The 24456-nt window shown below is 46.0% G+C and overlaps 1 protein-coding gene across 1 annotated transcript in view; it reads right to left on the bottom strand.

Annotated features, from left to right (window-relative positions):
* Positions 1-24456, bottom strand: part of CCDC27 (coiled-coil domain containing 27) — an 85644-nt gene that overhangs the window by 32714 nt on the left and 28474 nt on the right. Inside the window, exons 3-4 of the mRNA XM_068242737.1 lie at positions 19316-19436; positions 13515-13681 (exon numbers count right to left, since the gene is read on the bottom strand). Coding sequence (XP_068098838.1) covers positions 13515-13681; positions 19316-19436 — 288 coding nt within the window. The remainder of the gene's footprint in view (positions 1-13514; positions 13682-19315; positions 19437-24456) is intronic.

Here is a 24456-nt window from a genome sequence, read left to right as displayed (position 1 = left end):
ACGAGAGGAATCGCCGCCGGGAGACTTGGGCGCAGGATACAGCCGGTATAGCTTATCCTGCTGCTGCACAAGTTCCTGGCGACGTTCAATACTATTCCCCCTCTAGGTCCATGTGGATGGTGGGGAATTATGTAATTCGAAGGCGAATTACAGTGTTTTAAAAGTAACTTCAGCCCCATCTTCTGGCGGCACCAAAGTTACTTACTGTGCGCTGCTATAGTTGTAATTCCTATTATTGTCTATGGTGGCGCCGACTGCGCCCAAGTCTCCAGCGCTGGATTGCCAGTGTTTGACCTAGTGTTAAAGTGGGCCTGAGATCACAACAGCATAACAACCTTTAAACAAAAACATGTATTTGTTACAGCTGATACAAATCCTAAAATAAATCTGCACAGTTTCTACTTCCTGATTCATGAAAGCAGACATATTGTTTACTGCCTATGCTTTCAAATGGGCTTATCTGCCAAAGGCAGTCATGTGACACGGGTAAGGGGGGGGGAGATCAAATTACAATTTGTGATTAGACATAAATGAGGGGGGAATGAAACAGGATAAACTCTCTAAATACAGTCAGGGTGCATTTATCCATGATTTAGTTCTGTCCTGTGCAAGAGTTCAGGTCCATTTTAATACATTAACAGTGCATCCCCAAACCATCAGTCAGGTTTACTACAAGCTCATTCTCAGACTGGAACATACTGCAGGGCCAGTAAACATGGGGTCACAGCCCTGAGCATTCCCAGCACTGACCACATAATGAAGCTTTATGAACACATGAAAATGTCCTCACCAGCCAGACACAAGTCTTTCTCCTGTGTGAAGAGTTACTTTGCAGCTCTACTCTGCACTGTTGTGAAATTGTAGTTGCAGTAGATTGCACACATTCACAGAGCAGGGTTAGCTCTAGTTACAATGGGGCTTCTGAGCAAAATTAACCAGGGGGCCCCGTATAAGAGGTATTTGGGGTCCCTTTGTTACTGGCAAATTCCCACCACCCATGAGCCAGCTGCTGGGCCCTCCCAGGTCTCCCACCATCTTTATAGTGATTGCCAGGCCCCTGCAGAATTTTCGGCAGCGTAGCGAGTCACCTATGTTAGCTCCATTGTTCCATGCATTCCCTTCTTCATCCTTGCAGGGGCACCTCTACTGCGTGACCTGGCGCACATCATTACGTAATGCAGGGAGATGGGAGCACACAGACTGATGGAGAAACATGGCCAGCCAGAACAAGTAAGTTTCTACGCTTCCTAAAACTCAGTGGACCACAATCAATTTGTGGGGATACCTGGGGGGGGGGGGGGGGGCTGGGACAGTTGCCCAATTCGCCACTATGGAAGTGTCAACCCTGGCACAGAGTAACAATCCCACCAATATTACTACTACTACCAGTACATAGCAGTGTAATAGCTACCACATAATAGTAAAGAAAACACCACAAACAGGCATGTGCAGAGGGGGGTGCTCTAGGTGCCTAGGCATCCCCCCTTTTTAAAATCTTCACAACAGGCCCCTCTGGCCGTGCAAAATAAGCTCTGCCCCCGATTGTGATAAGCCCCGCCCACCCACGGGAAGCTCCGCCCCCACCCGGGACACTTTCAAGTGAAGAGGCCCAGACAGGAATCCTAGTGTGGCATACTGACCTATCCCTTCACCTAGGACCCATACTGACTTCTACCTCCCTCAGCACCCACAGTGACCTCTCCCTCCACTTAGTACCCACAGTCACCACTCCCTCCCCTAGCACCCACAGTGACCTCTCCCTCCACCTCGGACCCATGCTGACCTCTACCTCTCTCAGCACCCACAGTGACTTCTCCCTCAACCTAGTACCCACAGTGACCACTCCCTCCCCTAGCACCCACAGTGACCTCTCCTTCACCTAGCAACCACAGTGACCTCTACCTCCACATAGGACCCATACTAACCTCTCCCTCCCCAGTACCCACAGTGACCCCTTCACCAAGCACCCACAGTGACCTCTCCCTTCCTCGGCACCCACAGTCACCTTTCCCTTCATCTAGCACACACAGTGAACTCTCCCTCCACCTAGCTCCCACAGTGACCTCTCCCTCCCCCAGCACCCACAGTGACCTTTCCCTCCATCTATCACCCACAGTGACCTCTCCCTCCTCCAGCACTTACAGTGACCTCTCCCTCCATCTAGCACCCACAGTGACCTTTCCCTCCATCTAGCACCCACAGTGACCTTTCCCTCCATCTAGCACCCACAGTGACCTCTCCCTCCACCTAGCACCCACAGTGACCTCTCCCTCCCCCAGCACCCACACTGACCTATCCCTCCCCCAGCACCCACACTGACCTATCCCTCCCCCAGCACCCACAGTGATCTTTCCCTCCCCCAGTGGCTACCCTCCTGTCCCCTGCAGCACCCACAGGGACCTCCCATCCCAAAAGCATCACCTACAGTGACCTCTCCCATTGCGCGTGCCCACAGTGGCCTCTCTCAACACCCAGCATCAACTCCCTCCTCCAGTAACCACACTGACCTCTCCCAGAGCCCACAGTGAGCTACCCTTTCCCCAGCACCCACAATGACCTCTACCTCCTCCAGCAGCCACACTGACCTCTTCCTCCCTTAGCAGCAACTATGCCATTCATAGTAGCGCCACAGTGACCTCCCTTTCCCCCAGCACCCACAATGACCTGTACCTCCCCCAAGACCCACAGTGACCTCCCCCAAAGGACCCACAGTAACCTCCCTTTCCTCCAGCACCCATACTGACCTCTACTTTCCACAGCGCCCACAGTTACTTCTTCCCCAAGCACCCACAGTTACTTATCCTCCCAGCACCCACAGTGACCTACCCTTCCCCCAGCACCCATACTGAACTCTACCTCCGCCAGCAACCACACTGACCTCTACCTCCCCTAGCAGAAACTATGCCATTCATAGCAGCACCCACAGTGACCTCCCACCCCCTGCACCCACGGCAATCCCACCAATATTCAGCACTCACATTACACTCAACTACTAACCCCCACTATAGCAAACACCCAGTACTTGCACCAAGCACCCTGCACCCAATACTCACATCCGGCCTCCATATGGCACTTTGTACTTGCATCAAACAGCCACATGACACCCAGTACCTGCACCCCTTCACCCTATAACTGGCACCCAGTACTCACACCCACATGGCACAGTACTTGCACCCAGCTCCGACGTGGCACTCACTACTCACACCTGCACACAGCCTTCACATGTCACCCACTATCTGCAGTCCCATAACTAGTACTAGCACCCAAAGTACCTGCACTCAGAACCCACATGACACACAATGCCCACCCATAGCTAGCACCCAGTGCAGGCATGGCACCAAGTATTCACACCTATGTAATACCCAGTACCTGCACCCAACACCCACATGCTTCATCTGCAGTAGTTCCCAGTTGCACTAAGCCTCCACTTGGTGCCTAGCACCCACACCAAGCACTCACATATGACATCCAGTACTTGCACCCAGAACTCACAAGGGACTGAGTACCAGCAATCAACACCCACATGATGCTTGATACCAGAATCCACATGACACCCTGGGCCAGCACCCAGAACCCACATGGCACCCAGCACCTGCCTTTAGCACCTACATTACAACAAATACCCCACTAGCCAGCGCCCATCACTCATACATCACCAAGTACTCACTCCCAGTACCCACTTGGCACTCAGTATTTGCACCTAAGACCCCCCTAATCAACACCCACATGGCACAGTACTCACACGGCACCAAGTTCCAAAGCCATCCACCAAGTTCCAAAGACATCCAATACATGCACCCAGATCTCACATGGCACTAAGTACTTGCAATCAGGGCCGGCCTTTGACCTGAGCGACCGGTGCGATCGCTCAGGGCGCCGGCTTCCAGGGGGCGCTCGTGCCACCTGACCTGGCCGCAACTGCAGGGCCCCGGCTGGGTCCGTCTCGCTCCGCCCCCTGGTGCGCTGCTGGGGGTGATGGGGCAAACATGCCCGTGTGGCCGCCGTGATGGAGGGGGGAGCCGCGGGGAGGGCAGCCCGACCTCTCCCTCCCTTCCTCTCCGGGCACCCTCCGTGCTTCCCCCCTCCGATCCGATGCAGACTGCTAAGGGAACAACTCACCTTCCTGGTTCCGATCGCCGGCTCCTCTCACTTGCTGCTGGTCGCCTCTTCTACATAGCCGCTGATGCACAATAAACTTCCTGCTTAACAGGAAGTTTATTGTGCATCAGCGGCTATGTAGAAGAGGCGACCAGCAGCAAGTGAGAGGAGCCGGCGTTTGGAACCAGGAAGGTGAGTTGTTCCCTTAGCAGTCTGCATCGGATCGGAGGGGGGGAGCACGGAGGGTGCCCGGAGAGGAAGGGAGGGAGAGGTCGGGCTGCCCTCCCCGCGGCTCCCCCCTCCTCTATGGGGGGGGGGCTACCTACCTACCTACCTACCTAGGGGGGGGGGGGTGTTACCTACCTACCTACCTAATCTATACTGGGGGGCAGCTACCTATCTAATCTATACTGGGGGGCAGCTACCTATCTAATCTATATTGGGGGCACCTACCTATCTAATCTACACTGGGGGCACCTACCTATCTAGCCAATACTGGGGGCACCTACCTATCTAACCTATACTGGGGGGCAGCTACCTATCTAATCTACACTGGGCGCACCTACCTATCTAGTCAATACTGGGGGCACCTACCTATCTAATCTATACTGGGGGCAGCTACCTATCTATCCTATACTGGGGGTAGCTACCTAACTAATCTATACTGGGGGCAGCTACCTATCTAATCTATACTGGGGGCAGCTACCTATCTAATCTATACTGGGGGCATCTACCTATCTAATCTATACTGGGGGCAGTTACCTATCTAATCTATACTGGGGCAGCTACCTATCTAACCAATATTGCAGGTACCTACCTATCTAACCTATACACTGGGGGCAGCTACCTATCTAACCTGTACTGGGGGCACCTACCTATCTAACCTATAGCTGGGACAAGTATACTGGCTACCTATACTGTGGGCACTCATCTGGCTAACCTATACTGGGGGGGATCTGTAGCTGGACACTTACACTAAGGGGGGGGATCTGCTGCTTAAATACACTATAAGGGGATCTGCGACTGCAAGACTAGTAGCCTAAGCCCATATACACTAAGGGGGGGATCTGGTCTTGCATATGTAGGCAGATCCCCCCTTTAGTGTATATAGGCTTAGGCTACTAGTCTTGCAGTCGCAGATCCCCTTTTAGTGTATTTAGGCAGCAGATCCCCCCCCCCCCCATTAGTGTATGTGTGTGGTGCACTCACACGCGAAGAGGATGAATGTGGGGGGGGGGGGGCACCAAAATCTGGTTACGCTCAGGGCGCTGTGAAACCTAAGGCCGGCCCTGCTTGCAATCAACACCTGCATGACACTCGATACCCAACCATAGCCAGAACTCACACGACACTCTGTACATACACCCAGAACCCACATGGCACCCAGCATCTGCATTCAGCACCCACATGACAACCAATACCCCCTAGCCAGAAACGAGGAGGTGGGCATGCGGGGGAAGGCGTTGCCAGGCCCCTTTTTTAAATTTGAACACTCCCCACTTAAGGACCCTCTGCACGGCCCTGACCACAAATCATTGCACACTGTCATAGTCAGCACTAAAGCACATTGCAGTGCATTTTATAAGTAATAAACATTCAGTAGCCAGTATTCGTAGCAGTATAATTAGCATCACAAAATGCAGCACATAAAACTAAAGAAGGCACAATACATAAAGCAAGCGCTGTAATGAGACTGTGGTTTTAGTAAACTGCACAGAGGTACAGATACACAGTAAGACACCCATCACACAAAAGTATAATGCAAGTGGCTGCAGCATGATCAAAAAATCTGAACAACATAACCCTTTTACTCATATATTTAAATCAATCCTAATATCAACCCATGTATCTATATTAAACAAATAATACGTTTGTAAAAGAGAACAGAGGTGCCAAAAGGATAAAATCAGTAATTAAAATATTTAAAAATTGCTTAGGAGGCAGTGGTGGACTTACCTCCTTCAAGCAGACACAACAACTTGTAAAACATGGTATATTTATTGGTACACTGCAAGGGTTAATTGCAATGAGTTTCGCATTGAAGCGGGTTTAGGCCTGCGAAATGCGTTGCGATTAACCCTTGGAGTGTACCAATAAATATACCGTGTTTTGAATACACAAGTTTTACAATACGTTTAATATCCACCCTTGGTGGAGGGGGATACCTCTTTTTCTTCACGTCTACAGAGAGCGACTTCTTATTCCTGAGTGGGGACAGGACAATCTCCTCACCTCTGCTTATACAGTGGTTGCCTGGAGGTAACCCTGGTTTGTTAGTATTACTCTATACTCTTTTCATTTAATCAATTGCCTTGACATACTAAACTATATTGGGCTCTCGGTTCTTTATTTACAAATAATAAGTTATCAGCCAACCCTTCTATAGAGGGACAGATAAAAATGGCGCACAGCGCCAAGAGCATAAAAGTGGCAGCGCCGCATTGACTTGCATTATATAACGCTATTTAGCATTATAAGTGTTAAAAAATGGTGCATGCAGGGTGACTTACACTTATAACGCTAAATAGTGTTATAAGTGTTAAAAAATGCAGGGGGCTAGTGTTAGGCAGTGGGGGATGGGGGGGGGGGTAGTGTTAGGCAGCGGGGGTCGGAGAGGGAGAGTGTTAGGCAGCGGGGGTGGAGGGAGTAGGATTAGGTGGAGGGAGGATGTGTGCATAGGCATACATTACCTTGTACCGCCGATCGCTCCTTCACTTACTTAGTTCGTTTGCAGTTTACTTAGTTAGTTTGCAGTAGTCCTACATCCAGCCAATCACCTTGCGGCTTCAGTCCCCACATGGTGATTGGCTGGCTGCACGACTGCAGCAAACTAACTAGGAAGTGAAGGAGCGATTGCAGGGACAAAGTAATGTATGCCTCTGCACACATCCTCCCTCCACCTAATCCTACTCCCTCCACCTCCGCTGCCTAACACTCTCCCCCTCCGACCCCCGCTGCCTAACACTCTCCACCTCTGACCTCCGCTGCCTAACACTCTCCCCCTCCGACCCCCGCTGCCTAACGCTAGCCTCCCCCTGTATTTTTTAATGGCGCACCATTCCGCCGATAAATGTATCATAAAATGCAATTTACAGTTTTAATGTATTAAACATTAATGTATTTACATTAAAACGGTAAATAGCATTTTATGATACATTTATCGGCGGAACGGTGCAACCATTTTTCAACTTGCGCCATTTTTAACGGTACCCCTTACATACTTCCCCCATTATTGCAACACCAGGTGCTAAGCTACATTAATATGATTATGCAGGAGAACAGAGGCGCCAAAAGTATAAAAGGAAGCTAAAAACCAAATTCTTGGTAAATAGAGGAGGTAGTGGTGGACTTACCTCCTGCATGTAGACACACAACGACTGTAGTAAAGACAGTCAATATATTTTATTTATGAATTCCAAATATGCAACGCGTTTCGCAGGTTTGATCCTGCTTCATCAGGCAATAACAACGGAGCAATAGCTGTAAACAGAGATAATTGGCTCATAACCCATGTGTAGTCATACAGTCATTAAAAAAATAAAATATATATAAACTTATAACTATATATAAATATCAAACATTATAGGTGAAATAGGTATTAAAAAGTGGGGGTGATTGGGATAAAGACAGTGGAAAAGGTAATTGTGAGCAGTGATGAACAAAACTATTAATATTCTTTTCGCATAAAATCTTGCAAAAATAATGTTTAATTCAATTTTCAAACAAACATTTTTGGAAAAAAAATCCCGTTATCTTGCACGGTTTTCTCGTACATTGCAAATTTCCACGAAAGGAACACTGATCTTTCCTGCTAGAATAAAAAATATTGTTTTAGACAGGATGGGTCAATCAACCCCCAAAGTAGTATAAATGAGCACTCCTGGAAGTGAGCCCTCACAGAGGTGCCTGGCTCTTCTGCTGACTAGTGTTGGGCCGAACAGTTCGCCTGGCGAACCTCTCTGGGCCTCTTACTACTTCCGGGTCGCAATAACCCGGAGTAGTACGCCTGCGCTGCCCGGCGGAGCGCGTCCTAGATCGCGCTCCTGTTGCCGGGCGCTCTCTGCGCATGAGCGTGACGTCGCTCATGCGCAGAGAGTGCCCGGCAACGGGAGCGCGATCTAGGACGCGCTCCGCCGGGCAGCGCAGGCGTACTACTCCGGGTCATTGCAACCCGGAAGTAGTAAGAGGCCCATGAATTTAGAGATGTTCGCCGGCGAACAGTTCGGGAACCGTTCGCCACATCTCTACTGCTGACCACATATGGTAAGTCCCAGCTTTCCTTTCCTTATGATACCTTCATTTTTTTCCATTGCTTGTGAATTTTTGCATTGAGAATACGGTTTTCGATTCGAGGTATATCTTGGATTTTTACATTCTTTGCTTTTAGCGCAAAAATGCACGAGATCAATATTTTATTGTGAAAACATATAAAACTATGTTTTAGCGTAAAACGTCTAAAACAATATTTTTTATTCTAGCTCAAAAGATCGGTGTTCTTTTCGTACAAATTTGCAATGTATGCAAAACTGAATAAGGCCCAGTGCACACCGAGCGGTTTTTGGAGCGATCCGCCGGCCGCATCCGCCTCTAAAAACGCTTGTCTAATGTATTGCAATGGGATGGTGCACACCGGCGGTTTGCGTTTTTTGCCAAGCCGCAAACGCGCCTCCTGCTGCGCGTTTGCGGTTTTCGGAAGCGTTTCGTCCTCAATGTAAAGTATAGGAAAACCGCAAACCGCTCTGAAAAACGCTAGTTCAGAGCAGTTTGCCAGGCATTTTTGTTACAGTAGCTGTTCTGTAACAGCTTTTACTGTAACAATATGTGTAATCTGCTACACAAAAACACACGCAAAACCGCTAGGTATGTTTAGAAAACCTCTCTAAACATACCTAGAATCGCTCTGAAATCAGCTCCCAAAACCGCTAGCGTATTGCGGATCTGCTAGCGGTTTTGGTGTGCACTGGGCCTTAGGCCTGGAGCACACCAGAGGAGTTTTTATGAGCGTTTTGAGTTTTTAAATCTGCTGCTAATGTTATCCTATGTGTCTGTGCACACTGGAGCAATGAGGTTTTGTAAAAAACCCCATAGCATTACATTGGGAAGAGCTTTTGAAACCTCTAAAAGCTCTTCCCAATGTAATGCTATGGGGTTTTTTTTTTTTACAAAACTTCATTGCTCCAGTGTGCACAGACACATAGGATAACATTAGCAGCAGATTTAAAAATTCAAAACGCTCAGAAAAACTCCTCTGGTGTGCACCAGGCCTTAAACATTATTTTTGCAAGATTTTATGCGAAAAGAATATTAATAGTTTTGCTCATCACTGCTCACAATTACCTTTTCCACTGTCTTTATCCCAATCACCCCCACTTTTTAATACCTATTTTACCTCTAATGTTTGATATTTATTTATAGTTATTAGTTTATATATATTTTATTTTTTTTATGACTGTATGACTTCACATGGGTTATGAGCATAGCCGGCCTATGACCTGAGCGACCAGAGCGGTCGCTCAGGGCGCCGGCTTCCAAGGGGGCGCCTATAGCTGGTTGCCTATATTGAGGGCACCTACACCTAATTCCTATACTGGGGGCACCTATATCTGGCTATCTTTACTAAGGGCACCAACAGCTGGCTATCTATACTGGAGGCACCTACGCCTGGCTACCTATGGGGGGGATGGAGACCTTCAACTGACTTCCTATATTGGGGGCACCTATGCTTGGCAACCTATATTGAGGGCACCTACACATGAGATCCTATACTGGGGGCACCTATACCTGGCTACCTACCTATACTGAGTCTGAGGGCATTTTTTTTGGGGGGGGGAGGGGCGCATTGCAGCTATAACGCGTGGTGCAAATTGTCGGTGCTGTGCTATTATTCTAAATAGGGGGGAGGGGGGGCGGCTAACTGTCCCACTGATTGTTGTTATTAATATTCCTGAAAGGTTCTAGCCTTCATTTTTAAGTGTATTCAAGATAATGCACTCTTTCCATCCATTCGTGGTTATTAATAGTATTTTTTCTATTATACATATGTAACGTGTCACGGAGATCTGAGCATTTGTGTTACAATGTCAAAAAGGTTGGGTCCACTGTCCTAGGAGATATCTCAGGAGAAATGGTGAATTGCAAATGGGCCTGTATGTGTGTATATACCCGTGTGTGCACGCACGCGGGAAGAGGATGGGGGGGGCACAAAAATCAGGTTTCGCTCAGGGCGCTGTGAAACCTAAGGCCAGCCCTGGTTATGAGCCAATTATCTCTGTTTACAGCTATTGCTCCATTGTTATTGCCTGATGAAGCTGGATCAAACCTGCGAAACGCGTTGCATATTTGGAGTTCATAAATAAAATATATTGACTGTCTTTACTACAGTCGTTGTGTGTCTACTTGGAGGAGGTTAGTCCACCACTACCTCCTCTATTTACCAAGAATTTGGTTTTTAAGTTCATTTAGCTTTCTTTTATCCTTTTGGCGCCTCTGTTCTCCTGCATAATATTGAGTCCACCCTGGGTGGAGGGTTGAACCCCCTTTTTCTCATCTACAGAGAGCGACTTCTTATTCCTGAGTGGGGTCAGGAAAATCTCCCCACCTGCCTTTACAGTGGTTGCCTAATGGTAACCCTGGTTTGTGAGTATTAATATTTACTCTATCTAGTAACCATTTACCAGTACATATTACACTATTGGAGCTCTTGGTGTTCCTTGTTTTTACATGAATATGATTAGAACAACAAAACACGTGTATAGGCATCAGCTCAAGAGAAAAAGAAAATACGGTAAATCATATTGCTTTATATAAATATTCTCCTTCCCCAGTAAAATCAATTTAAAGCTGTATAAAACCCTGATGTAATATTCAACAAAAACATGTTTTCCTACTTTTTATATGCCATACGGTTATCATTTTTGCTTTTGTGCATAAGTATTATTATTCATTTAGAAATTACAAGTTCCCAAAGTACACTTTTGCAGTTGACATTTTATTCATTAGGGCCCGTTTCCACTACTGCGGCCCGATTTCGACTGGAAAATCGCGGCAACGAATGCGGTTGTGGTTTCGTTGCTGTTTCTATACGGATTTTCATGCAGAATTGCTCACGGTTTGTACAACGCGATTTTAACCATGTCAATGCCGGCAAGCATTGACATGGGTTTTTAAGCGGAAACGCACGCGGAAACGCCGGGAAAACCGCAAGACTAAAATGCTTGCAGTTTTCCTATTTCGTTACATTACCGATGAATCGCGTGCAGGTGTGCGGCTTGCGAATTCTGATGGGTCTGCCGTGCAGATTTTTTCTGCACAGCAAACCGCACAGAATCCTGCACAAGTGGAAACAGTCCCATCCACTTTTGTTGTCTATGCGAATCTGCATGCAGGAAACGCATGCGGATTCGCTCTAGTTAAAACGGGCCCTAACTGTTCTTTTTCATCTTGAAATATAAGCAGAAATGCTTTCTGAGTGTCTGTCTGTGTCCAAGAGAGTCTGCAGTGTCAGAGAAGTGTTTGTTTACATTCCTCACTTGATACAATTAAATACAAGATAACATTATTTACAGTTTGGATGCATCCAGCTTTCCCGATAGGGAAGTCCTGTGTTTAACCCTTTGAATGCTGTTCTAGTAAAAAAAAAATGGTGGTAGTATATAATATGCTGTAAATAATGTTTTAGAGCCAAGAAGGAATGCTGGGTTTTATTCCGCTTTAAAGTCTAAACTCAAAAATGTTTTATCTTTATTACCACCACTACCATCATCACCATGACCAAACTGTCACAGAACAGCCGTGAGAAGGGCAGGTGAATCTGGAGAATTCACAGTCGATTTCCTGATCGCTCCCTGTCGCATCTGTGCAGTCGTGCAAGCGATCAGAAAACGACTTCTTTGTGTTTTTTTAAATCCAGAGATCTGTTCCCCTCACCCCTCAGGAATGCCTCCCCCCACCCTCAGGAATGTCACACGTGGCCACATTCTCTGCAGGGTCCAGCTCATTCCCCCTACAGCCAGATGTCTACATGAAAAGGACTAGAAAGCTGGTTCCCCAGGGGGGCCCTGAGGAAGCCAGACTCTCCAGGACCGACCAGAGCAGACCTGAAGTTATGTGATGTATGGTTTTGTGTCAATTATATGGCGACTGTACATCGCACAGCTATAAAATTCATATAATCTTGTTCGGTAAAATCTGGCCATCGTGCTGATATGAAATTCACCGCGATAGTCCGTCCGGTTATTGAGGTATGACCTTTCTCAAGAACTGGGTCCATTGCACTAGCCATGTCTGATGTCATATTAATCTGTACTTTCTGACAAGTATGAATCTGTTATCCACCTGAATATGACGTGTATCATTTGTGAGTTATGGCAGTTTGTAAGTTTAAAACCTAAAATCTCTCAGAGGAAATGAACTGTCATTGGTTGGTAATTCAGAGGGGCCGGCATTGCCACACCCCCAAACCAGCTTCATCAAAAGCATATGCGAGGGGCTCTTCCCTCAGTCCTCCACATTCCATCTGTATGAGAACGATCTACTGCCAGCCAGGGGACCATGTGGATGGCGGCCATCTTGTCTGAACTGAAACAAAGGACATTTTCCATTTTGCTTGGATTTTAAATTGAGCTGAAACAAACAACTTTGCGGAACTTCAAACCAAGAACTTTGATTCTTCCCACTAAAGGACATCTTTCCAGAAACTAAGTATTTTTTCTCCCTTTCTTTATTTTCCTACTGTGTTATCTCATGTCTCAATAATTGTTAATTTTAATAATTTTCTGTATATATTAATTATTTATATTACCGTGAATAAAAGACTTTATTAAAGTCATTCACTGTTCCGCTACCCCGCTTTTCAGCCATACACAGAAACTGATCCCAGGTCTCTGGAGAGACGCTACTACTATTGTTGATATCTAGACAGAATACAGCGTGTTTTAACCGTTTTATTTGCAGGATCAGTCAGTCGGGTCCACTGGCCCATACCAGTGGTGGTGGCAGTTATACCCTGAAATCGTGTGTAAGTTGTAATTACCGTACCTCACAGGCTCCCTTCTGGTCGAGCTGCTGCCCAAATTTCTATCGGTTTCTGCACAAAGATCGCGACCAAAGCTTGCATGGTCTGTGTGCTGAAACCGATTGGAAGGCAATTTGCGGTCTGACCACTAGGGCTCCTGTGACACAAACTTATTATAAATCAAACATCTTCTACATCACAGGGCTTAATGGCAAATATATTTTCTTTAACTCATAGAACTAGCTATAATATGGTTATTTGAGGGAAATAAAGATAGTTACCTTTTTTCTTTTTTCTGATATTAGACATTCTAATTTATGAGATATTGGGGAAGCCTATACACAATAAAAAATGTCTGAAATTTAGCTGTAATATAGAGAAAATAGAAGTTGGTAAAATATACCTTTTCATTGAGTACCGTTATATACCATGGTGTCTTTATCTCAACAGATGTGAGATATGTTTGCCCACTATGATGTCCACTTTGTTGTCCACTGAGTGATGAAACATCTGACAGAGTATTCCTGCTGTGACAATCAGTAGTGCTATGAATGTGAGGTAGCTTCTGGTCTATGGAAGCAACAAGTAAAACAATGTCAAATATAGCGATTTGCAACAAATAAAAATTAAATAAGATGTTTAAAGCTTCACAACCCAAATACAACACACATAGTTAAATTCCTCAATGTCTATAAATTCAGATTAAAAAGGTTTTATTCTGACAAGTACATTGGAAGTTCATTTCACATTTGGGGCTGCTTGATTGTTGCTATTCCTGAAAAGAAAGTTTCCATTCTAGAGATGGTCACTCACACAAAGCAGAGATAAATCAGTATACTGACTAAGGCCTTGTTCACATTATAAATAGAGATGTAGCGAACGGTTCGCCGGCGAACGGTTCCAGGGCGAACTTTGGGGGTTCGCGTTCGCCTGGACCAAGCGAACTTTTGCAGAAGTTCGATTCGCCCCATAATGCACTATGAGGGTCAACTTTGACCCTCTGCATCACAGTCAGCAGGCACATTGTAGCCATTAAGGCTACACTAAGCCCTGGAGCCCCATCCCCCCTTATATAAGGCAGGTTTGCCGGCCATTACACTCACTTGTGTGCCTGCTAGAGACAGACTAGGGACAGCTGCTGCAGACTTGTTCTCCTAGGGAAAGATTAGTTAGGCTCTTGGTCTTGGCTTGCTCCTGGCTAATTGTTATTGCTAAAATAGCAGCCCTCAACAGCTTTTTTAAGAGACAATGTTTTCCAGATGTGTTTTTTTTGTGTGTGTGTGTTGCTCACTGACATTATACAGCCCTATCTGTTGCAGCTGGACCTTGGTAATTGTTATTACTGTGCCAGCCAGGCCCTGCCTAACTATCTATACTGGGACACCTACCTATGCCTACCTAACTACTGGGGCACCTACTTACCTATACAGGGACACCTACCTACCTACCTACCTACCTACCTATACTAGGGGACCTACCTATGCCTACCTACCTATACTGGGTCTCCTACCTATGTCTAGCTAACTACTGAGGCACCTACCTATGCTTACCTACCTATACTGGGACTCCTACCTATGCCTACCTACCTATACTGGGTCTACTACCTATGCCTAGCTAACTACTGGGTCACCTACCTATGCCTACCTACCTATACTGGGTCTCCTACCTATGCCTAGCTAACTACTGGGTCTCCTACCTATGTCTAGCTAACTACTGAGGCACCTACCTATGCCTACCTACCTATATTGGGACTCCTACCTATGTCTAGCTAACTACTGAGGCACCTACCTATGCCTACCTACCTATACTGGGACTCCTACCTATGCCTACCTACCTATACTGGGTCTCCTACCTATGCCTAGCTAACTACTGGGTCACCTACCTATGCCTACCTACCTATACTGGGTCTCCTACCTATGCCTAGCTAACTACTGGGTCTCCTACCTATGTCTAGCTAACTACTGAGGCACCTACCTATGCCTACCTACCTATATTGGGACTCCTACCTATGCCTACCTACCTATACTGGGACTCCTACCTATGCCTACGTACCTATACTGAGTCTCCTACCTATGCCTAGCTAACTACTGGGACACCTACCTATGCCTACCTACCTATACTTGGACTCCTACCTATGCCTACCTACCTATACTGGGACTCCTACCTATGCCTAGCTAACTACTGGGACACCTACCTATGCCTACCTACATACAAGAAGATAATAATGTTGTTGCTTCATTGTGGACAGACCAAATTTGATCAGCTGGACAGTCACTGTTGTTCTATCATTGAGCTACCACAGCCCGGCGACCATATGGGCTTGAAAACCGCCACGGCCTACACTCTCGCCACGGTGCGCACCAGTCCAGCACGGCCGTCACTACGCAAACAGCTGTTTGCGGTGCGTTACACAGTGAGTTTGGTGCGTCAGTGTGAAGCAGAACTCTAATTACACTCCCTGATTGATGTATACACATGCAAGATGTTTGAAAGCACTTTAGGCCTGCAAGTTAGCATTCAATGTCATTTCTGCCCTTAAAACCTTGCTTTGCGTCACATCCAGATTTTCCCCCGGGACTTTGGGCATGTATCCCACTCCGCCATGCCCCCCTCCAGGTGTTAGACCCCTTGAAACATGTTTTCCATCACTTTTGTGGCCAGCATAAATTTTTCTATTTTTCAAAGTTCGCATCCCCATTGAAGTCTATTGCGGTTCGCGAACTTTTCCGCGAACTGAACCTTCCGCGAAGGTTCGCGAACGGGGTTCGCGAACCGAAATTCGGAGGTTCGCAACATCTCTAATTATAAATCACCGGCATAATCGCACGAGCTGAGTGATTTATAGAGCGATTTTGAAAGTGCTTTTCTGCAAATTTCGCTTTGCCCCGGAAATTAATAAATACAATGTATTTATTCATTAAAAGCGCTTGGGAAATCGCTTTTCAAAGCGTTTTTTCAAGCACTTAACAACTTCCCTATCCTTTCTATTGAACCCCCAAAAAGATCTCACCATGCACCAAATGTACAGTAATAACAATTATTTTTGTTGTTGATCACAATCAATTTAAAAATCCGACAATGACATCATCACCAAAGGGGTTGGGGAGACAAAACAATTAAAAAGACCCAGTATGTGGGACATTGGCTGCGGGAATAAATATAGCGGAGGTAGTATATGGTATACAACATATAATGGGCAGTGATAATATACATACGACATAGTAATCTGCACCATATAGGTAATAGAGGGTGAACCAAGTACCATAAATATTTACATATACATACACAATAAGAACACAGTGTGCTGAAATACAATATACATATATCAAATAAAGTGCAACTAGTCAAACCAGAGCCCGCAATAGCTGAATGCAAATCTAATAATCCTTAAACAATTATCACAATAGATACATGAAAAGGGCTGTGCATCAACTAAAGTGCCAGCTGTATTGCCAAATACCAGTAAGTGTACATCCGTACAATGTCTGCGGTGTGACAAGCACCCCCAGTCAAAAAAGGGGGTTAAAGAATTGAGCAGTGCATAGAGTGGCACCCGAAACCGCCATATTACCTGTGCACTGTCCCTTTCCACCATGCTGCAACCATCCCTAAGGCCTAACACGTGTGTCGCCGGAACATCCGGGTTCCTCAGAGACCACCTACTTCCCTATCCTTTCTGTTGAATCCCAAACTCTCAGAAAATGATGCAGGAGCCACGTTTGTGATTGAATAGAAAGCTCATCGTTTATGTGAGAACACTCACATAAGGTAACATTGCACAAGCACTTTTAAGGCGATTTTTAAAATCGCCAGAACTTAAAAATAAGCAAAACGCTTATAATGTGAACAAGCCCTAAGGCTGGGTTCACAATGGCAGAAAAAAGTTTTGTTTACGGGAACTAATGGGAATGGATCCCGAATGGATGCAATGGATCCTATACAAAGCAATAGGATCCGTTCACATTAATCAGTTAGTTCATAATGGATCCGTTTTGTCCAACAAGCAGAATGCAAGGATGGGTCCTGCATAGAGATGGCCCGAACCTCCGATTGGCCCGAACCGCAATAGACTTCAATGGGGAGGCGAACTTGGAAAACTAGAAACACTTATGCTGGCCACAAAAGTGATGGAAAAGATGTTTCAAGGGGGTCTAACACCTGGAGGGGGCATGGCGGAGTGGGATAGACGCCAAAAGTCGTGGGGAAAAAATCTGGATTTGACGCAAAGCAGCGTTTTAAGGGCAGAAATCACATTGAATGCTACATTGCAGGCCTAAAGTGCTTTAAAACATCTTGCATGTGTATACATCAATCAGGGAGTGTAATTAGAGTACTGCTTCACACTGACACACCAATCTCACTGTGTAACGCACCGCAAACAGCTGTTTGTGTAGTGACTGGTGCACACCATGGCCAGAGTGCAGGTCGTGTCGGTTTTCAAGCCCATATGGTCGCCGGGCTGAGGTAGCTGAATGACAGAACAGTGACTGTCCAGCTGATGTCCCCCCCCCCCCCGAGACACTCATATAGCCGGCGGTCATTGCTTCATTGTGATACGCAAGCCCCTTCGCCGCGGCAAGGTAATGATCACGAAGGGGAATTAGCACATGTAGTGCCTTTTGTTTTGTTGTTGCAGCCGCAGTGCAGCCAGAAAAATTAGGCAGGCACGTACATGCACCAGAAAAATTATTATAGCGGCCGTTATGTACCACGTGCCTTGGGGGACGTACACATTCCCTGTTTTGCGGCGGACGGCGTAGGCGATGTTCTGATTGGGCAGCGGGGACACGTGATTCGGAGAGGTCGGATCACATGTGCCTAGCTTATGCCCGTTGGTTGCGCTCAGGGCCCACCTCCGTCCTGCTTTGTTGCAGACGTTGTAGGCAGATGGTGGATTGGGTCACGTGATGCGGAGTGGTCCGATCACATGACGTTAGCCTGCTCTGTGGTGGACGCCGTCGGTATTAATGCCGTTGAGCGAGTGAGACCATTGTGGGGTGTTTCCTGCCTCACGCACTTTTTGATTGGCTCTTGCCTTGCATGTTATGTTATGATGGTGAGAGGTGATGAGCGGCTATCTCCTGCCCCTCTACTCCCATTGGTTGGGAGTTTCTGAAGTCTCTGAGCGGATGTTGATTGGACACAATGAGCCTGAGCTATCTTTTGGTTTCCCCAGTGTATTTACACATAGGAGGAACTTTTTGGTGAGTGTTCTACCTACAGTACATACTGTCCATACTTTATGCTGATCGCCCCTTGGGGACAGCTATGCAGCGCCATTGAGTGTTATTATTGATGAAAATGTGATTTCAACTGTGATTGGTGGATGACACCATACGAATATGCATTTATGCTACTGATCAGTTCCCTATGTGGTCCTCTTTGTAGCTTTATAAGTGTGTTGTATGGTTTGATATCAGTGTGGGTCTGTCATGATTTGAGAAAGGACCGAGGATGGCCCAAAACGCCTGTGCGTCATCTTACAGCTACCTGCATATCGATTTGAAGATGATGTAACTTTTAAAAGAAACTAATGAAGAGTTTTAGATGGTGCGAATCTTAAGGAATAATATAATTTACAGAGAAGCAGACATAGCTCCTTGAGTATTAAGCTACGTACGTACTCACCACCCGACGCGTCCAGGGATGTCCCCTTGACGACGGTCTTTAAGCGACACCTCTTCCTGCTGCAACATCACCCGACTACACAACAGGCGCAAAGGGAAGAAAGCAATCAATCCTTTGTGCGGAGTTGTCGGGGATCTTAAAGATCCAATCCGCTGTGTCTGTCGCTTAACAATGTGCAATTGTCATGGTGGGCAACGTCGTTAAACATGCTTAACATCGCCGCAAGTATCGCCAGGTGGGTATGAGGCTTTAAATCAACTCAACAGCTCAACACAAAAAAATTAAATTGGCAGTTTCCACATAGGAAAATTGTTCAGCATTGTTGACACAACTGGAGTTGGTAAAACAAGACCTCTAAAGGAGGATTCACTATGCAGAGTCATTTAATGGGGAAGATTGGGGTGTCTTTAGTAATTTTGTAAAGTGGATTGCAAGCAAGGGGAATGGTATTCACAAAGAATTGCTAAAGCTGATATAACTTGGAGAATACTTTTTTTTAAGCACACCATAGAGTTTTGTTTGAGTACAAAAAAAGGGAATGCATGTTGGCCATTTTTAATGAACTTGGAAATTTACCTGTGTGGAGAGGTAAGCTATAGCATCCATGGTGTGATCCATTAGATATGTGCAAGTCAATGACTTGAGAAGAAATGTTACTCTCAAATGAAGAAGCCACACTAGATGGTGCCACTGTAGACTGCAGAGAGAAAAAAAGATTAGACTGGAAAAACAGAAGACTGAGAAGTAACCTGATTAACATGTATAAGTACAACAGAGGGCAATACAAAAGCTTAGCAAATAACTTTTTTTGTCCCTAGGCTTGTGGAAAGGACAAGTGGACATGATCAACGTGTGGAGGTAAAACGTTTTTGCCATCAATTTGGGAAGCCATTCTTTAAAATGAGTGGCTAAAATGTGTAATATCCTACCACAGGAAGTAGTTATGGCAAATTCTAGATTTATTTATTTATTTATTGTATTTATAAAGCGCCAACATATTACACAGTGCTGATTTGCATTTGAAGGGCACCTTAAGCAAGAGGTATATGCAGGCTGCCATATTTATTGCTTTTTAACAATACTAGTTGCCTGGCTGTTCTGCTGATCCTCTGCTCCTAGTAATTTTAGTCATAGACCCTGAAAAAGAATGCAGCAGATCAGATGTTTCTAATAAAAATCTGACGATTTGCCACATGCTTGTTTCATGTTTTCAATTCAGACAATACTGTAGCCAAAGATATTATCAGAACTGCCTGGCAACTGGTATTGTTTAAAAGGAAATACATATGGCAGCCCCATATAACTCATGCTTCAGTTTCCATTCAAAGAGGGTTTGGATCCTTTCCTTGCATTGAAGGACATCCATGGATATAATTACTAGGCTTTACTAGGCTATATCCCGGTGGAACTAATGAAGGGATTTTATGACTGCTATCTGGAGTCAGGAAATAATTTTGTCTCTGTCGAGGCTAATTTGCCAAAGTCTTGTAAAGGCCTTCCTCTGGATCAAATGGGATATGTGAGGGATAAGTACAGTGTTGTACAAATTATTTTATTAATTTATTTATTGTTGTTTTTTTTTTTTGGGGGGGGGGGGGCAAGGGTTAAGGTGGATTGTTCCACCAAAATGGGTAGAAATGGCCCTACAACAGTCTGATGTTTGAACAGGGCGTCCTCTGTCTTCTGCTCTTGTCTAATGTCACCTAAGTAGTAGTCATATATATCTTGACAATTGCTTGGTCCCTATGTACAGCTGGAATCCCCCTGATTCTCCACCCTTCCCTTCTGCATAGAACAGTGCATGCAACTCAGTTGTGGTGATTGCTCATGACAAACAGTGGCTGCCAGGCAGAATGTATTCTAAAAACCTCATAAATTATTTTGGATGATTAAGAATAGCGTCAATATAGGTCTTAACTGACTCCATAATCACCTTGTCAGCACCAAGATTAAGCACAGATCCTGGTGCTGATATCAGAAAAACAGTAAATAACCTATTAGGACTTTTTTTTGCAACAAGACAAAACAGAAATCCTTGTACTGATATCTGCACCATGGATAAACAATAATTAACCTATCAATTACGTTTTTTTTGCAAAAACACCAGAACACTAAAGGTGGCCATACACTGGTCGATTTGCCATCAGATTCGACCAACAGATAGATCCCTCTCTGATCGAATCTGATCAGAGAGGGATCGTATGGCTGCCTTTACTGCAAACAGATTGTGAATCGATTTCAGCCTGAAACCGATCACAATCTGTGGAGCTGTCGCTGCTGCCGCTCCAGCTACTGAACTTCCTGTCCAGGGGAAGTTTAAACAGTAGAGGGCGCTCTACTGTTTAAACTTCCTCCCCGGACAGGAAGTTCTGTGTAGCTCTGGAGCTCGAAGCGGAGAAGAAACGGTCTGGAGCCCAAAGCGGAGAAGAAGACCAGGGGATTCGCGCCGGCTGGAGCAGGTAATGTATACCCGCTGTATTGCGTCGGGCATTCGAACGGCGCTAACGACGCACTCCCGACCCGCCGGCGACCGAGAAAAATCTTCCGCACGGATGGGTCGACAAGAATCGTCGGGAACGATCGATTTTGGACGGAAATCGATCGTTCAGTCAGCGGTGTGCACGGCGATTTCACAGCCGTTTCGATCACTGTGATCGAAACGGCTGTATATCGGCGGGAAAATCGTTAGGTGTATGGGCCCCTTTAAAGTGTAACTGTCAGGCATAAAAAAAAAAAAAAAAAATCTTTATTTTTATCTGGTAAACAATAAGGATGCTAACCAGGCAATCCAAAAGTTAAAAATCACTCTTACTTTCCTTGTTGATAAATTATCATTCCCCAGTTTACCTGACTCTAATGCTGGGAATACACGGTACGTTTCAACTGCTCGATTGAGCCATTAGATGTCTCGATTGATAATTTCTGACATGTCCGATCACCGGCCTGATCAATTCCGTGCTCGATACCGTATGGGGGACAATGGAAAAAGATAAGGAAAACGAGCAGAAGATAAAAGAATCGTCCGCGGGGTCGAGCGGGGAATCGATCGGGCGGCACCTAGCATTATGCAAGGTACACACCATACAATTTTCTGTTAGATGTTCTGTTAGATTTAAGGGGCCCATACACCTAACGATAATCAATTGTTCCCGTCGATTCCCGTTGTTCCATCCGTACGGAAGATTTTGCTCGATCGCCGGCGGGTCGGGAGTGAGTTGATAGAGGCGTTCGAATGCCCGACGACTGACACAATACAGCGGCAATACATTACCTGATCCGGCCGGCGCGAGTCCCCGCTCTCCTCTTCTCCACGCTGGGCTCCCAGTCCGGCTGGCTTCACTGAACTTCCTGTCCCGGCAGGAAGTTTAAACAGTAGAGCGCCCTCTACTGTTTAAACTTCCCCTGGACAGGAAGTCCAGTGAAGCCAGCCGGACTCAGAGCCCAGCGCGGAGAAGAGGAGAGCAGGGACTCGCGCTGGCCGGATCAGGTAATGTATGCAGGGGGGGCGGCGGCAGCTTCACAGATAGTGATCGGTTTCATGCTGAAATCGATTCACAATCTGTTTGCAGTAAAGACAGCCATACGATCCCTCTCTGATCAGATTCGATCAGAGAGGGATCTATCTGTTGGTCGATCTGATGGCAAATTGACCAGTGTATGGCCACCTTTACCTGCCAGATAGATGATTTCCAACATGTTGGAAATTATCTATCTATCTATCTGCCTAGCTATTAGGCATTGTTCTACTCAGCAGGAGATAACCAGAAGACAATGCACCAGAGATAATGACCAGTCTCACGCACTACTACAGAGAACGACGGATCCGTCAGACCCTCCCGCTGGGCGGTCGTTCTCCCGACAGTAGTGCGTGTGTGCAGTCTGTCTGCAGACAGATCAGGCTGGTTCTGAATGATCCGTTGAGCGGGAGGGTCTGACGGACCCGTCGTTCTCTGTAGTACTGTGTGTGTAGGCACCTTTACAGTACTTTACAGAAAATCTAAAATCTAACAGAAAATTGTATGGTGTGTACTAGGCATAATGCTAGGTAAACACAATACAATTATCTGACAGATTTACCTGCAGATTGATTATTTCCAACATGTCCGATCTGAATTTCGATCAATTTTTCAATTTTCCTATCGTTTTTTTAATTGTTTTTTTTATTGATTTTCATTCAGTTCTGTGAAAATCAATTAAAAAAAATGATTAGAAAATTGAAAAAAATCGATCGAAATTCAGATCGGTCATGTTGGAAATAATCGATCTGGCAGGTAAATCTGCCAGGAAATTGTATGGTGTGAACCTAGCATTATTTGGTACATTGCTGCACAAAGGAAGTTGCAGTGCATGCTGGGTTGTCTTTTTTTGCTTCTTTACTTTCCCCTCAGACTTAAAGTGGATCCGAGATAAACTTTTACTCATTGCATAATTGTGTTCCTTTAATATAGTGTATAGGGTATTCCTCAAGCCAAATACTTTTTTTGTCTTGTTTTAACCTCCTTGCTGGTCTAATTCCTGCCGTCAAGGAGGCAGCGCCGAACTTTTTTTTATTTTTTTAAGCCCTGGGCTCGCTACATGATAGCCGCTGAGCGGCGGCATCCCCCCACCCACTCCGATCGCCTTCGGCAATCAGAGTAAGCAGGAAATCCCGTTCAGAACGGGATTTCCTGCAGGGCTTCCCCGGTCGCCATGGCGACGGGGCGGGATGATGTCACCGACGTCATGGACGTCGGGACGTCACAGGGAATCCCGATCCACCCCTCAGCGCTGCCTGGCACTGATTGGCAAGGCTGCGCAGGGGTCTGGGGCGGGGGGGGGGGGGGGGGCGGCGCGGCGCGGTGGGTAGTGGCGAATCGGCGGGTAGCAGCGGCGATCGAATGTTACAAGCAGCTAGCAAAGTGCTAGCTGCATGTAACAAAAAAATTATGCAAATCGGCCCAGCGGGGCCTGAGAAATCCTCCTGCACAGGTTACCCCGAGCTGAGCTCGGGATAACCGGCAAGGAGGTTAATACTCTAATTCCCTAAAAACTAAACAAGCCTCACCCACAGCTTTTCAGAGAGCCTTGGCACTCAGTCCCAGGTTGCAGGGGCTTATGGGAGCTCAGTCTAGGCAGGAGGAGGAGGAGGTTACTAGCCAGAGATTTCAGAGGCAGAGGCAGAGGGGAGTAGGAGAGGGGACTGAATTTGCACACAGGCAAGCTGATAGCATCTCCAGCCCTCAGGCCTGTGACAATATGACAAACAGAACATGGCTGCCCTCATTGTATCACAGCAATAAATAATCATAAACTTTTAAATCTTTTTGCAGCTAGATTTGATGTGTAAACTATCTAAAATTTAGATAAGATATATAGACAAGTTATTTGTTATAGTTACTTTTTAATCTTGGATCCGCTTTAACTAATGCAGCCTGATTGGCTGAAGCCTCTTTCCATCTTGTTTTCCCCTCCCACACATCTGTTCCTCTCTGACTGATCAATGTTTCCTCATGCTGAGACAATTCACTTTCTTTTGCAGAGCTGGGTGGGAGTGCCTCAAGACTGGGAGCAGGGCGGGCAATGCATACACAATCAGGCAGAGGAGAGTAAGGGAGGAAATAACATCAGGATTGACTTCAAGATAGAATATAGAGAATATAGAAAAATCACTAAAATCAAAATGTGGACAGTGCAATACATATGTTATGTAAGTAGAGCAAGTATTTATCTCCTTATAT

Source organism: Hyperolius riggenbachi, chromosome 6 (genome assembly GCF_040937935.1).
Source record: "Hyperolius riggenbachi isolate aHypRig1 chromosome 6, aHypRig1.pri, whole genome shotgun sequence".
NCBI classification, from domain to species: Eukaryota; Metazoa; Chordata; class Amphibia; order Anura; family Hyperoliidae; genus Hyperolius; species Hyperolius riggenbachi.
The sequence above is the reverse complement of the archived record's forward strand: the minus strand, read 5'-3'. Positions and strand labels throughout refer to the sequence as shown.